The sequence below is a fragment of the Delphinus delphis genome, chromosome 15 (genome assembly GCF_949987515.2).
Source record: "Delphinus delphis chromosome 15, mDelDel1.2, whole genome shotgun sequence".
Classification (NCBI taxonomy): Eukaryota; Metazoa; Chordata; class Mammalia; order Artiodactyla; family Delphinidae; genus Delphinus; species Delphinus delphis.
Window position 1 is genome coordinate 73308821 of NC_082697.1, and position 16931 is coordinate 73325751.

Consider the following 16931-nt stretch of genomic DNA (forward strand, 5'->3'; position numbering starts at 1 on the left):
TCTATTTCAAACTATATCCAGAATCTGTTTCTCTCACTTCCACTGCTTCTTCCTGGACTGAGCCACCATCATCTTTTCCCTTGACTCTTAGTTACAACAGTCTTTCCTCTGGTGTCCCTGCTTCTACCCTTGCCCTTGGAAGGTCCCTTCTTAACACAGGAGCAGAGGATCCTTTTAAAATCTAAGTTAGGTCACGGTACTTCTCTGTTCAAAACACTCCTTTGGCTCCCCATTCTGTTCAGAGTGAAAGCCAACATCCTTCCAGTGGCCTAGAACTCAGTGACCTGCCCCGCTTCCTCCTTCCTTACGTCTCTGTCCTCTCCTCCTGTGACTTTTCACTCTCTACTCCAGCCACACTGGCTCGGTGTGGTCCTCAAACATCCAGGCCTGGGGACTTCCCTGGCGGTCCAGTGGTTAAGACTCCATGCTTCCACTGCAGGGGGCACAGGTTCGATCCCTGGTCAGGAACTAAGATCCTGCAGGCCATGCGGTGAGGCAAAAAAAAAAAAAAAACCAAACCAAACCAAAACAAACAGGTGTTTCTGCCATGTTTTTTTTTGTTTGCTTGTTGTTTTGTAAAAATATTTATTTATTTGGCTGCGCCGGGTCTTAGATGTGGCACTCGGGATCTTCATTGAGGCATGCGGATCTTTTCAGTTGAACTTTTTTGTTGCACCATGCATGTGGGATCTAGTTCCCCGACCAGGGATCAAACCCGGGCCCCCTGCATTGGGAGCGCAGAGTCTGGACCACCAGGGAGTTTCCTGCCATGGGGTCTTTGTACTTCTTGCTGTTCGGTGTGTGTCACTCCCTCACCTTCTTCACGTCTCTGCTCACATGTCACCTTCTCAGAAAGTGAGGACTTTCCTTGACTACCTTGTTTAAAGGAGCAGTTTGCTGCTGCTTCTCTCTCGCCTCCTCACCTTTATTTTTCTCCACAGCACCATCACTCTCTGACATACTGTATTTGTCATCTATTTGTTTATTTGCACTTGTCCCTGCACACTAGAATGTGAGTGATTTCTGTCTGTTTTATTTTTTAATGTACTCCAGGTACCTAGAACATTGAAGGAACACAATAAGTATTTGTTAAATGAAAAAAAAATAGAATGAATAAATGAGTAAAAATACCTAGCTTGTATGATTTGTTGTGAGAATCTGAGTTAATAATATATGTAAAATCTCAACACGAGGTCTGGCAGGTATACAGTCGGGGCTCAATAAATGTGCTTTCATTGCTATTATTATTATTTTTAATTTTTGGCTGCACGCGGGCTTTCTCTAGTTGCTCTAGGCGCACGGGCTTCAGTAGTTGTGGCACGTGGGCTCAGCAGTTGTGGCTCGCGGGCTCTAGAGTGCAGGCTCAGTAGTTTTGGTGCACAGGCTTAGTTGCTCTGCGGCATGTGGGATCTTCCCGGACCAGTGCTCGAACCCGTGTCCCCTGCATTGGCAGGCGGATTCTTAACCACTGCGCTACCTGGGAAGTCCCTCATTGCTATTATTGATAATAATAACTGTGCTCCCAGGAGAAGAGGGAGTCAGGGAGGAAAGGGAGAGGTTCTTACCTTATTACATCTCCTGAGCATCATCCTCAGAAATCCAAAGCTCTGACTCCTGCCAGAGGGAAAAAAAAGGAAGAAATTTAGAGGCAGCCTGAGGCATTTCCTATATATAAATAAAACAAGAAACAAACCAACAACGATAGCTGATATTTGTTGAGCTCTGTGTGCCAGGCACTATGCTAATCATATTATAGGGCTTCCCTGGTGGCGCAGTGGTTGAGAGTCCGCCTGCCGATGCAGGGGACATTGGTTCGTGCTCCGGTCCGGGAAGATCCCACATGCTGCGGAGAGGCTGGACCCGTGAGCCATGGCCGTTGAGGCTGCGAGTCCGGAGCCTGTGCTCCGCAACGGGAGAGGTCACAACAGTGAGAGGCCCGCGGTACTGCCAAAAAAAAAAAACATATTATATAGTGATTATGTACTTAGATCCTCACAACCACCCTTTGTGGTCAATGCTATAATTACTCCCATTCTGCTGATGGGAATACTGAGTCTGGGAGAGATTAAGTGACTTGCCCCAAAACACCCAGCTAGGAAGTGGCAGAGCTGAGAATGACTACCAGTAGTCTGGGCACGAAGCCTGTGTTCTGTGCAAGCAGCAATAACATCCGTCTGAGGAGCCTTGACCATAGGGAAACCTTCTGTGTCCATTCTCGTTGCCAGCTTGGGGGTCCATGACTGTTCAGACAATGGACCACACCCATTTTCAGCTGAGGGCTGAGTGCTGTACGGAATTTACCTGCCTTGGAAGAATGAAAACCTTGCCCAGCCTCTCTCCCCTAAAATTTCCACCTTGGTACAGCAAAAGAGTCTTGGAAGGGTCTAGTGCAGAACAGGGAGGAATCCCTAATGTTGACAGGAGAGGTGAGGTTGGAGTTGGCCAGAGAACAGTGAGAACCCTGGCTCTGACACTTCCTGACTCCTCTCTGAACTTCACTTTCCTCTCTGTGAAATGGGCTGATTATAGTGCTTAACTCTGAGGACTCCCGAGAGAAGTGAATGAGACCCCGCTAACGCCATGCCTGGCATGCATCCCCATAGGGATTTTGTGAGGATTAGATGAGTATACACATGTGAAGAGCTTAGATCAACTCTCTGGCAGCTGGTAAGCATGCAAGTCTTACTATTCTAGACTCTCCCTGGGTAACTTCACTTTAAAGGCTTCAATTTCTACTTATACTTTCAAAAGCTCTATCTGCTTATTTTCTTCTGAGCTCTAAACCTAAAAGCTTCAGTGTTCAACAGGACATTTCCACTTGGGGGGCACACGGGCTTTGCTCATTCTCTAGCCCTTTGTATGTATTTAATACCTCTGCCTAAAAAGCCAGCTGTTAAGGAAAACAAAAGTCATTTTCTAGGGTGGTGTGATTTGGGTGGCAAAGAACAGAGACTCGTTAGGCAGCCTCAAGTTAGGAAAGTTTCAGGGAGGCCCTGAGTGGGGACACGCCAGGCAGGAATTTCAGCTATGGACCGGCCCAGCTTTGTTCCCTGGGTTACCTGTTGCGCAGGCTCCTTCTGGGCAGCCTTCCCTTGGGGGAGGGCCTCTCTCCTGACTACTTGGCTGCCTCCATGCCATAGGTTGGGTGGCTGCATATGGCCCCCAAAGTCTTAGGGTAGCATCCCTTGGAGAACCTGGAGCTTAGCCATTTTATCATGGGGTCCTCAAAGGCACTAGCTTCTCTTCTGTGGAAGCCCATCCCTGAAGCCTTGGCCTTGTGTGTTCCTTCCTGCACCCCACTCAAACACCCCTGGCTTTGGGACGTCTCTCCACCTCATTAGTCATTTCCTCCTCTGTTCCATAGCGTCTAAACACAGCATATCGTAGTTATTGATGTCCAGAGCTCGTTCCCAACTAGGCTGTCAGGTAGGCAGGGTAGGAGGTGTGTATTATTCATATTGGTATCATCACCACCGAATGGGCCGTCAGTACATGTTTGCTGAGTGAATAACACAATGGAGACTCTCCACATGAATTAGGCCAGCTGGGTCTGGGTTGGCATTTTATTTACTTGTTGATTTTTAAAGTAAATTAGTTGTTTTAAAAATATTTTTGTAGGGAGTTCCCTGGCAGTCCAGTGATGAGGACTTGGCATGTTCACTGCCGTGGCCCTGGGTTCAATTCCTGGTCAGGGAACTAAGATCCCACAATCTGTGAGGCGTGGCCAAAAAAAATTTTTTTCTTTTGTATCGATAGTTTAAAAATAACATGTATATCGAAAACTATTTTTAGGGCTTCCCTGGTGGCGCAGTGTTTGAGAGTCCGCCTGCCGATGCAGGGGACACGGGGTTTGTGCCCCGGTCCGGGAAGATCCCATGTGCCGCGGAGCGGCTGGGCCCGTGAGCCATGGCCGCTGAGCCTGCGCGTCCAGAGCCTGTGCTCCGCAGCGGGAGGGGCCACAACAGTGAGAGGCCCGCGTACCGCAAAAAAAAAAAAAAAAAAAAAAAAAAAAATTTTTAAATTCCGAATGTGTAAAATTAAATGTTAAAAATTCCCCTCACTTCTCTTCCAAGCAATCCCCACAGGCAAATACCAGTAAAAAACATTTTAATGGCTTTATTGATATATAATTTGGATACCATACAATTCACCCATTTAAAGTGTACAATTCAGTGTTATTTAGTGTATTCACAGGGATGTGCAACCACTACCACAATCTAATTTTAGGATATTTCTGTTTCCCTCCAAAGAAAGTATCCATCAGCTTTCCATCACCACCCTAGCCCCTCTCCCAGCCCTAAGCAACCACTAATCCACTTCCTGTCTCTAGATTTTTTTGCCTATTCTTGGACATTTCATATATATGGAATCATACAATATGTGTGTCTGGCTTCTTTCACTTAGCATGTTTTTGAGGGTCATCCATGTTGTAGCATGTATTAGTACTCTATTCCTTTTTATTGCCAAATAGTATTCCATTGTATTAATATTGCATATTTCATTTATCCAGTCATGGCACAATTTTTTAAAAAAGTAAATGTATTTATTTATTTTTGGCTGCGTTGGGTCTTTGTTGCTGTGCTCAGGCTTTCTCTAGTGGCGAGCAGGGGCTACTCTTCGTTGCAGTATGGGCTTCTCATTGCGGTGGCTTCTCTTGTTGCGGAGCATGGGCTCTAGGTGCCCAGGCTTCAGTGGTTGTAGCTTGCGGGCTCTAGAGCGCAGGCTCAGTAGTTGTGGCACACGAGCCTAGCTGCTTTGCAGCATGTGGGATCTTCCCAGACCAGGGCTCGAACCCGTGTTCCCTGCACTGGCAGGCAGATTTCCAACCACTGTGCCACCAGGGAAGTCCCAGTCATTAGTCACTATTAACAATTTAATACACCTCCTGTATTTGTTCAGATTGTCTGGGTTTGAATCTCTACTGGACAACTTCCTAGAGGAATGACTTTTGGTAAATTATAATCTCTCCAAGCTTGGCTCAGTTTCCTCAGTAGTAAAATTTGAATAACAAAGGAATCTACCTCATAGAGTATCATGGTTGTACTGTCACGGTAATTATTATTTGTTGAGCACTAAGTATGTGCCAGGCATTTTAGGTATCTAACAGATAGATCTATGATTTACAAATTAGGGAACTGAGGTTAGGAGAAGTTAGGTAATCTCCCAGGGTTAAACATCCCCTAAGAAATTGATGGAGGTAAATAGAATCACAGGCTGCCTGCAAAGCCTGCACTATTACTGTTAATATCACGGAATAGCAAAGCACTTATCAAGGGCCTTGCAAAGAGAATGTGTTTAGTAAATGATCTGATATAACTATTAAAAAGTGGGGAAAAAAGACATCTGCCATTGTTAATTTTTGGCATATTTCCTTCCAGTCTTTAGGAAATATTTCAAACCATACCAAAATTCCAGAAAATAATACACATCAACCTTTCACCTTTTTTTTTTTTAAGAACACAAAATTTAGTAGATTAGGTGGCTCTATCTCCCATACCCTTAGGTATTTTTTTCCCTATGCTTATTTTTCCTTAGGTTATTAGAGTCACACCACATCATTTTCCATCTTTTAAATCCTATCTTGAGCATTTCCCTAGCATATCAAATTATGCTACATGGTTTCTCATGGTCACATATATTGATATTATACCGTATGGTTCAAACATGATTTATCAATTTCTCATTGTTGGGTATTTAGGCTGTCTCCCAGCAAAATTATCATTACACATCGATCTTTCTTCAAGCATCTGATAATTCCCTTTCGACAAATTCCTAGGAAGGCTGGAAGGTCACAGACTGCTTGTCATTCAAGCTCTTTGTACTTTCCTGCCAAATAGCTCTGAAGAATGGGAAATGGGAGAAGGGAGGCGGAGATTTTTTTCCCCCACTTTTTAGAACGTTTTATTCAATTATAACACACATAGAGAAAAATGCACATAAGCGTGCAGCTCACTGACTTTTTAGAAACAGAACACACCGCGTGCCCAGCACCCAGGTCCTGAAATAGAGCATTTCCAGCGGCCCCGGGCCGTCTCACCCCTTGCCATTGTTACTATTCCCGGTTTTCTGTGGTTTTTTTTGCGGTACGCGGGCCTCTCACTGTTGTGGCCTCTCCCGTTGCGAAGCACAGGCTCCGGACGCGCAGGCTCAGCGGCCATGGCCCCCGGGCCCAGCCGCTCCGCGGCATGTGGGATCCTCCCGGACCGGGGCACGAACCCGTGTCCCCTGCATCGGCAGGCGGACTCTCAACCACTGCGCCACCAGGGAAGCCCCCGGGGTGGGGTTTTAATGCCGCAAAGGCCTACTAATCCGATTACGTCTTTGGAAATTTACTTTATTCATACTACTTAGATATAACTTAGACCACGAAAACGTGAGCTAAATCCTGTCTGCAAACGCTTAACAGTCTGAAGTCGAGCTGGGCGTAGAGGACAGGGCTCGGATGGCTAGAGGGACATGCAGGGCTCGCGGCCCCGCCGGGTCCTCCAGGCTCCCGGTGTGCAGCGCGGCGATCCCGGCGTGCACCGCGGCGCGCGGAGCCGGCCCCAGGGAGCTCGGCGTGGACGCCCGGTGCGGCGGCGGGGCTGTGTGGAGCTTCGCGGGTGCTGTCGGCCGGAGGCGAAGAGGCGGGGTCGACATGGAAGTGTAAGCAGCTCGGGGCGCGTCGCTGGGTTTGGGCCGACGCCCACAGCTGGCGACCGCTAGACCCTGGGAGCCGGGAGACATGGGCCTGGGGCGACCCCTCGTCACGGTGGGGAGGGCGACGGATCGGGAGGCGAGGGAGGAAGGGACTCTCGCTCTGTCCCTCCGAACCTTCGCCCCCACGCCCACCGCGTGCCCAGCACGCGGGGCCGAGTGCCACTTGTCTCGGCTGCCTTTCAGGGTGCCTGTTCCCTCCCTCATCCACTCACTAGCGTTGCAGGCGTCACGGTGGGGAGCCTGGCCCAGTGTTGGAGCGGGAACTTCGAAGGTACAAAGCCCTGAGTCCGGCCTGGAAGTACTTGGAGGAGAGATGGGTAAATGCTGGGGTAGAGCTTTGCTTAGGGGCAGTGGGCTCCTTTGGAACCCTAACTCTGAACAGGTGCTGTCCAAGTTTGATGAGAAGCATTTAGCTATTTGTGTGTGTGTGTAGGGAGGGAGTAAAAGCCATTCTAACAGTTTTAACTCCACATCGTCTTTTCCGTGTCTGCTCATTGTACCGGGTGCAAATGGAAGTTTTTGTAGCTACTCTGTATGTGGATTTTTGCACGGTTGACGTTAACTTGTAGGCATACTATATTGTGTTCTCTTTGCCACCGATTATTTAATATTGATACTTTCTTTTATGTTCTTTAGCCTGTTTAATGTCTACATGTACTACTGTTTTTCAGACTTTAAAAAAAACACTGTATGTATATGTAACTGAAACGAAAGCTTCATGAGACAATGCAGTGTGCAGTACACTCTGATAGTCTCTTTTATTAAAATAGGGTGTAGACCCACTAAACTGATTTTGCAATCCACTAATGGGGTTTAATCTGCAATTTGAAAAACATGCATAATATTACTCTAGCCCAAGACGTCATTGTCAATTTTTCCCTCTTTATTAAGCATTTTCTGTCAGCATACAGACCAGCTTTAATTTATCTATCTTAAAAGAAAAATCCCTTGTCTATCCCTACATCCATGTCCACCTGTTGCTCCCTCTCTGCTTCCTGTCACCAGAAAACTTCTTAGAAATGTTGTTTATCCCCTCATTCTCTCAATCATTCTTTTGGGCTTTCATCCTCACCAGTCTACAGAAATGGGTCTTAGGTAGGTTACCTGAGCCTTCCATCTTGTCAAATTCAGAAGTTGATTTTCTGGCCTCAACTTCCTTGATCCCTTAGCAGCAATTGATACAGAAACTCAAGACACTCTCTTGGCTTTGTGACGTGCTCTCTTGGATTTCCTCGTACATCAAGGACTACTTCTCAGTCTTCTTTCCTAGCCCTGCCTTCCTTCCTTGCTTGGGCTTCTAAATGTTGAAGTATTTTAGGGCTCAGTCCTGGGACCTTTTCTCTCCACATTCCCTTGGTCATTTTACCCATCTGTATGCAAATGATTCCCCAGAATATATTTCTAGCCCTTTTCTCTTATCCATCCAGTTGCTTAAACCAGAAATCTAACCCTCTTTCCTCACCGCTAAATCAAGTCCATCAGCCAGTCCTGTCATCTCCACGTTCAGAATGTATTTTGAATGGAGCACCATCCCCACTGCTAATTTTGTAGTTCATCATCTCTGGTCCAGATTAAGCAATAGCCTTTGGTTTCCACTCTTGCCCCGCCCCCTCCATTCTGTTTTCTGCACAGCAGCCAAAGTGAATTAAAATATTAATTGGATCAAATCACCCCCTGTGTAAAAACCCTTCATTGCTTTTCTGTGTGCTTAGAGGATATCTGCATTTCTTAGTAGGACTACAAGACCCTATGTAACCTCACCCACTCACCAACCTTGTCTCTTGCCACTGTCCCCTCCCCCAAAGAGACACACTTTCCACTGGCAGTCAAGTGATTTTGGTAACTCTCCAAGCCCTTGCATTGCTGTTCCCTCTACCTGGTAGACTTTTCCCCCTGTCCTGCCCACTTCTTATCTTTTTGACAGCTCAGGTTGAGTGTCCTTTTTCAATGTTGTTTTTCCTCTTTGGTAAATCCAAAATAAGTCCTGCTTTTTGTCTCTCATAGAACCTTTGTTTACTTTTCCCTTAAATAATTACAAGTTCTGATAATAGATGTATGTTTACATGTCTAGTGTATTGTCTCCCTCTTGAGAGTGTAAGTATCATGAAGGCAGGGACCAGTGTCTGTTCCCCTAGTGCTTAGCAGCGCATCTGGCACACAGTAGCCCTTTGGCAAACACAGTTGGCCTTCTGTATTTGCTGGTTTAAACCCCCAGTCGTGGGTTTCACATCCACAGACACAGAGGGCTGACTGTACTTGTGGAGTGAAGTAATATAACAATACTTCATTAATTTAATAAATTAAATTAATATAAATTAATATAAATTATTTAGCTAGTTTCCTGATTGCTGAGCATATAGATTTTCTGATTTTCCTAAGTGAAATGGTTTCAATCAAGAGTTTTTTCTCCTATATAGTAACCTGTCAACTTCTCCCAAGGAGTCAGTGACTCATCAAGAATTTTGTGGCTAGAGTTTGTGGGAAAATGAGGTTTTATGAGGTAGGCATGTGGTTTGGGGGTGGAGGGGGCCCCTGGAATGAGACTGTCTGGAGACCTAATTCTGTGTTTTTTTGGCCCCAGCATGCGGCATGTGGGATCTTAGTTCCCCGATCAGGGATTGCACCCGTGCTCCCTGCCTCAGAAGGGCGGAGGCCTAACCGCTGGACCGCCAGGGAAGTCCCTGGAGGCCTAATTCTAGTTCTTGCCTGGCCTCCAGTATGAGGTGTGACCTCTGGGAGTGTGGTCCTTAGGATCTTCAGGAGACCCCTAGGTCTCTGAGAGGGCAAACACATTGTACCTTTGTTAGGCATTCCCAGGACCTGCAGTGAGGAGGCATGGATGGAAAACTCCCCTGAGTTTTTACTACTTTTTTTTCTTCAATCACTGAGTAACTACCTACTGTGTGAGTGATACATATAGATAGACACACACTAGAAGTTTTTTAAAGGTAAGGAATATTTATGCTTTATTTGGTTGAACGATAGACTTTAAAAATAAAAACTTTTTTTTTTTTTGCGGTACGTGGGCCTCTCACTGCTGTGGCCTCTCCCGTTGCAGGGCACAGGCTCCGGACACGCAGGCTCAGCGGCCATGGCTCACGGGCCCAGCCGCTCTTTAGCATGTGGGATCCTCCTGGACTGGGGCACGAACCCACGTCCCCTGCATCGGCAGGTGGACTCTCAACCACTGCGCCACCAGGGAAGCCCTAAAAATAAAAACTTTTTGACCATCACATCGGATAAAAGGATATAAAATATTCATAGCAAAATTAAGTATTTGTATACTAAGGTATTTGCTGTTTGGCTAACTTTCTCTAATGCCTCGGGACTATTTATATGCCTGGAAAATTTTGTGTTCATCCTTTTATTCTTGAACTTAGTATACATAGTTACAGAAAATGGAGTTTCTTCCACATCATCTTTTTGAGATAGTGTCAGAATTTCCTTCTTTTTACAGCTGGAAATACTGAGGTTTAGAGAAGTTAGCTAATAGGTCTTATAGCAATTCAGTAACAGGACTGGAAAGAGGATAATTTGCTAGCTCCCAAGTGAATGCTACAGTTTAAATTGTTCATTGACTTTGAAGGCTGCTCAGTTTTCTTGGACCAGAGTTTAGCTTTTCAGAACAGGACTTGAGTCAGTAACATAGGTTAAACATAGGAGAATTTGAGCAATTCTGTTTGTCATTGTGTTCGTAAGAGTTAACTCTGTGGCAGTTAATAGGCACTGTTTGCTTGGACTTTTTTGTGCATGTGTGAGTCTCTAAGGAAAGTCTGTCAGTAGATCATTTTGTTCTGTTTATTCAGAATTTGATTTTCTGAAGTAGTTGTTTGTGTCCATTAAATTGACTCAGCAAGTTAAGCAGATTTTACAGGTTAAATTTCAAATAGTACATCAGCTTCAGTCAGCTAATTCATGACTTAAGGAAATTAAGTGACTGCCTTCCTGTAAGTATAGATTCAGACAGTCTTTAAAATTCACTTGGAATATTTGCTTTAAACATCTGTAAGTAAAATCAGTACCATTCTAAGTCCTACAGGAGAGTATGAAGTAAAAAAACATTGGAGGAGAATGTCCTCAATTACAAGTTATACTAATGTATTTTTTTTTTAACTTCATGGAATTCTTTAGTTTTACATCTCCATTTTTCTCAACTTTTTACCTTGAAAAATTTCAAACCCATGGAACAGTTGCAAAAAGAGCATCTCAAGTTCCTTTATATCCTTTACCTGGGGTCACCATTTGTTAACATTTTTGATATATCTGCCTTCTCTTTGTTACACATGCCTACATTCTCTCTCCACACACACTCTTTACTGAACCAGTTCAGAGTTGTAGAGATGTCATTTTATCAGTCTTAAAAAGACATTCTCCTGTGTAACTGCAATACCATCATCACACCCAGGGAATTTAGTGCTGATATTACCACTATTATTAAAATGCAACCTATATTAAAATTTCTCCAATTGTCCTGATAATGTTTTATCTGGATTTTTTTAAAAAATTGATTCAGGATCCAATCCAGAATCACACATTGCATTTAGTTGTCAAGGTTCTTTAATCTCCTTTACTCTGAGAACAGTTTCTTAGCCTCTTTTTGTGACATTGACTTCGTGACAAATGATAGTGATATTTGAAGAATCTAGGCCAGTTGATTTGAAGAAGGTTTCTTAGGTTGGGTTTGTCTGATTATATTCTCATAACTACATTTTCTGACAGGATTGCTATAAGGGATGTTTCCTTCTCAGTGCATCACCTCATCATTATTGGTGCTGTTAAATTGGATAACTTGATTAAGTTGATGTCTGTCAAATCTCGCCATATCCTGTTCTCAACAACCTGCCACTTCGTGGTGGTTACAGTAACTTCTTCAGGATAAAAACTGCCTTCAAAAAAAATTTCCCAATACACACAGTTCATTTAGGACTCAAGAAAAGGCAGATACTGTACTCGTTGACATTTAACTGAATAAAGGAATGCCTAGCATATTTTGGCATTTACTCCATTAGTATTTAGCTGGGTAAAAAAATTATTTATCTTCCTAATAAAAGAATCAATGAATAAATCAGCTTCTGCCCACCAGAATGCAAGACGCTGTACTTTTTAAACATCCATTGTTCTCCTGGCTCCAAAACACAGGTTCATGAAAATATACATGAAAGAGAGTTCCTTTCCTTCTTTGTGTATTGGCTCTAGAAAAGGCAGAAGATGTTCTTTGGATTCTTGCAATTAACAATATTGACTTGGGCAGTGGGGCAGTAATTTGGAAGAGACAAGGACAGATTTCCCAGGCCATGGAATAATCTACATGACAGAGGGGGGCTGTGATTTGGAAATGAAGTTGTCACCGTGGCACCTGGGATGGATCCACTGGCCTTGAGGAAAGATAACATGTAATTTTTGTCACCCTGTTCCAGGAAGGGATGTTTTAGTTCCCCTGAATGTTAGGGCATGAAGGGAGTTGTAATTCAGTTTCAAGCAAAGATAGGAGGAGGCCTTGTGGGGTGACTTCCTGATTAAGTAGGCAAAGATGACATGTGGTTTGATGAGTCATTTTCAATTTTATTTGTTTATTTATTTATTTATTTATGGCTGTGTTGGGTCTTCATTGCTGTGCGCAGGCTTTCTGTAGTTGAGGTGAGCGGGGGCTACTCTTTGTTGCGGTGCATTAGCTTCTCATTGTGGTGGCTTCTCTTGTTGCGGAGCACGGGCTCTAGGTTTGCGGGCTTCAGTAGTTGTGGCGCACGGGCTTAGTTGCTCTGTGGCATGTGGGATCTTCCTGGACCAGGGCTTGAACCTGTGTCCCCTGCATTGGCAGGCGGATTCTTAACCCCTGTGCCACCAGGGAAGTCCTGTCATTTTCAGCTTTAAATGAGCCATATCACATACTCTAATTATGCGTTATCCTTCCTGTGTTAGGTTCCATTTATTTATTTATTTAAAAATTTTAATTTATTTATTTCTGACCGCGTTGGGTCTTTGTTGCTGCACGCAGGCTTTCTCTAGTTGCGGCGAGTGGTGGCTACTCTTTATTGCAGTGCGTGGGCTTCTCATTGCGGTGGCTTCCCTTGTTGCGGAGCACGGGCTCTAGATGCGCAGCCTTCAGTAGTTGTGGCACTCTGGCTCAGTAGTTGTGGCTCACTGGCCGTAGAACGCAGGCTTAGTAGTTGTGGTGCACAGGCTTAGTTGCTCTGTGGCATGTGGGATCTTCCCAGACCAGGGCTCGAACCCGTGTCCCCTGAATTGGCAGGCAGATTCTTAACCACTGCGACACCAGGGAAGTCTCCTAGGTTCCTTTTAAGTATGGTGTTCTTTGTGACCTGAGTTCCATTGTGGTCATTTGGGCAAAGCAGCACTTTTGTGAAATCCTGGCTGTTTGTTGAATGACCAGTAGCATTTGGTAAGCTTCATGGGCTGATTTGATTAAGTGCTGACATTACTGTGCTGATGACCTAAGGCCTTGGTTGAAGCCTGCGTTAACCACCTGCTTGTTTTGCTTTATTTATTGACTGGGGAAACCACCCATCTATTTGGCTCATGTTTTTGAAATTTTGTGTCCTCAATTTCATCATATAGCCCCGTTCCTAGTTTAAGAACAAACAGTAATCTTTGTTGTACATTATGTCAAGTCCATACTCCTTCCTGAAGTTTTAGGATTCTGCATTACTGGTTTCCATTTGTTCAATCCTGTTTTATTTTTCACAATCCCATAGTTATTGTCCACTTCAGTTAGGCTTTCTACTGTGTGCCCTTGAGCAAGTTTTTAAATCTCTGAGCCTCAGTTTCAGCATCCAGAAAGAAGGAATCATAATAGCTCCTACATCACAGGGTTTTTAATGAGAATTTAAGTGAGGTGATATCTTTTAACAGTAATAGCCTTCGTTTAGGAGAACCTAATAAGTACCAAGAACTGTGTTACACTTTTAAAATTTGTTTTTCTTTCATCCTCAGAACGGCTTTATGAAGTAGGAAGAAGCGGTGGTTGTGGTGGTGGTAGCCCAGGCAGTAGTGACAATAGATGGTATTTATTGAGCACATACTGTGTTCCAGGTACTTTACATGTTTCAACTCAATCCTGTAACAATGTTACAAGGTTGATACTACAGTTGCCATTTTATAGATGAGAAAATTTAAGCATAGAGAGGTTAAATAACTTGCCCAAATTCACATAGCTACTGGTTGGTGGAGCTGGGTTTAGAATCCAGGCTACATTTCTAGGTACTAGTTATGTGCATTTTTTGTTTTATATGGGGATGCTTAACGGGGGTTAATTAACTCACTGAAACTCACATACCTTGTAAGTGGCAGAGCTGGAATATGAACCTAGATTTGTCTGATTTCAAAACTGTATTCTTTTAAAATTGAAGTATAGTTGATTTACAGTGTTTCAGGTATACAGCAAAGTGATTGAGCTATACATATATATATTATGTATATATGTATTCTTTTTCAGGTTCTTTTCCATTATAGATTATTACAAGATATTGACTTTAGTTCCCTGTGCTGTACACTATACAGTAGGTCAAAACTATGTTCTTAATTATTATACTGTACTGCCTCCAGACTGTTAAAAACAATAAGTGCTTTCTGATGTGATACTGTAGAATGGATCAGTTGTAATTTAATTCACGTCACATTGCTGTGCTCATTCATACATGAAAGGTGACGTTTTGCCTTGATGGACCATTGCCAGTGCTCAACACCTGAACTCTAGTGGTTGAGTTGATAGAAAAGATGAACACCTTGGGAGTTTTGTGGGTATCTGGCAGGATTCCAGATGTTGCTGGAATTTCCAGTAGTGATGTTAGTGTTAAGGATCCCATTTCTGGTGATTCAACAGGAGGACTTGGCTGCCCAAAATGTCAATAGCTGATGGAAGGCAGATGGTACTGTAGAGAGGACATGGCTGTGAGATGAGGTGGCACTCTGTTTCTCCAGTTAATTCTAGCACCCTCTGTTTATTGACATCCCCCTACTCCTGTGGTTTTGCCCCCGTGTTCTTCCTGTAACTATCTTCCCCTAGATATCTGACTTCTCAACTTTTGCCTGCTTGGACCAGGGATAAGTATAGTATTTTAATCACCTACTTGGTGTTGGATGTGTGATATACTGTGCCTGTTAAAAGGAGAATTTGCTCTGAATTTGTCCATCGCCAGCTAAACCAGTAAGACTTAGGACGTTTCTCAATCTTAGGTTGTAGTCCCCAAATTTCTGAACTGTGCTACTGAATCTTGACAGAGGGATTATTTTGTAGATATTTAATTCCCACAGAGGGGTGTGAGCCCAGACTGATGATAATTTACTTTATTTTGCAGGAAGGATGCCAGCGCTGCGCTGCTCAGTAACTATGAGGTAAATAGCTTTGGACTATTGTGTTTTCCTCTCTGATCGGTTGCCCTTTGCTTCTGAAGATTATTCAGTTCGTTTTGGTTAGAAATGACTGAATTCCTTTAGATTTGCCACTTTAAAATAGGAGAGATGGCACCATCTGGTGGACCTTGGAATAGTCTTAGCTTGGTAAATTATATACAGTAATTCAGGGAAGCTGGGAAGCCTTTAGTTTACTGTAGGCAATCTTCTCCAAATCCCAAAGATTTTAGATCTTCATTTGGGATGCCTTCCTGTGATGGAAACATCAGTTTTGGAACTGTTTCTGTTTGCAGAAGTTTTCCATTAAAATGCTTAACGCCTTTTCCTAATTACCACTCTTTAGCTGTAAAATGCTTTTGTAAGTTATTATTTTGATCCTCATAATGGTCTCATAAGTATTAACACCTTCATTTTGGAAGTGAGAGTTTAGTGACTCACCATTACGAATAACTTAGTAGGAAGTAACAGGTTTGGAATTTGGGGGCTTGAGGATTGGGTTGCTGGGGAAAGAAAGGAAAGAAGTTGGTGAGAGGGAGGAGAGAACATTAGTTTTGCCTACCTTCTATTTTGCCTGGGTGTTGTTTGGTACTAGCAAAACTATCTGATAGGTTGACTCCAGGTATAGAAAAAACCATTCATATATTCACTGTCCATTTTTCTTATGCCAGAGTCTAAACTCAGGAAGACTTATAGGAGATTTGAGTCTCCATTTTGTGATATATGTAGAAGGTAGTAGATTTAACACAGTGGGCCATATTCTTTTCTTCCTAAAGGTTCATCTTAAATGGTTGCTGCTCATAATAGGAAGGAAATGGTTGTTGGTCAAGCCGTTGGCTTTTGTGTGTGTGTGTGTGGTATGCGGGCCTCTCACTGTTGTGGCCTCTCCCGTTGCGGAGCACAGGCTCCGGATGCGCAGGCTCAGCGGCCATGGCTCACAGGCCCAGCCCGCTCCGCAGCATGTGGGATCTTCCCGGACCGGGGCAGGAACCCGTGTCCCCTGCATTGGCAGGCGGACTCTCAACCACTGCGCCACCAGGGAAGCCCCAAGCCATTGGCTTTTAGGAACCTCCTTCTCCAGCTTAGACTCTGGACAAGGTGTGTAGTGTTTTATCCATTGGGGAAACATTGCATTAATTGGGTCTCATGCCCCTATTTCTGAAAGGAATGACAGGCAGGGGATGGGTTGCGTTTTATCTAGTCGTTACTGTGTTTATGATCCTATGCTTCTCTCAGTTCTCTGGTATAATCTCTAAAACAGGAGAGAGATTTCCTCCCCTGACCCTTCTTAGCACTAATACACATGTGTTTCTACCTTGTAAAGAAAATTTACTTCTAAAGTTATATAGCAGTTTTTCTTTCTTTCTTTTTTTTTTTTTTTTTTTTTTGTAAACTACTTTTATCGCTTGCTTCATAATTTTTCTTTTCCGGAAATAAAATAGATTTTCATGTTAGAGAAGCAAGTCTTTTTTAAAAATAATTGATTAATTTATTTATTTTTGGCTGTGTTGGGTCTTCATTGCTGCACACGGGCTTTCTCTAGTTGCAGTAAGCGGGGGCTACTCTTTGTTGCAGTGCGTGGGCTTCTTACTGCAGTGGCTTCTCTTGTTGTGGAGCACAGGCTCTAGGCACTCAGGTTTCAGTAGTTGTGGCACACGGGCTCAGTAGTACTGGCTCGTGGGCTCTAGAGCGCAGGTTCAGTAGTTGTGATGCACGGGCTTAGTTGCTCCGCGACGTGTGGGATCTTCCCGGACCAGGGCTCGAACCTGTGTCCCCTACATTGGCAGGCGGATTCTTAACCACTGCTCCACCAGCGAAGCCCGAGAAGCAAGATCTTTAAAAAAAAAATATATATGTATATATAT

The 16931-nt window shown here is 43.9% G+C and overlaps 1 protein-coding gene across 8 annotated transcripts in view; it reads left to right on the top strand.

Annotated features, from left to right (window-relative positions):
• Positions 1-16931, top strand: part of CRCP (CGRP receptor component) — a 66738-nt gene that overhangs the window by 11973 nt on the left and 37834 nt on the right. For 2 of the 8 annotated variants that reach the window (XM_060032180.1, XM_060032179.1), the window contains one exon: positions 15015-15051. The exons of 1 other annotated variant lie outside the window; for it this stretch is intronic. Coding sequence is in view for 4 of the 7 variants with exons in the window: in XM_060032179.1 (XP_059888162.1) it covers positions 15015-15051 (37 nt within the window). In the remaining 3 variants the exon portion in view is untranslated. Of the gene's footprint in view, positions 1-6263; positions 6646-13650; positions 13750-14152; positions 14217-15014; positions 15052-16931 lie in introns of those variants that run through there. 5 more of the 8 variants (XM_060032182.1, XM_060032181.1, XM_060032177.1 and 2 more) reach the window with 5 other exon arrangements.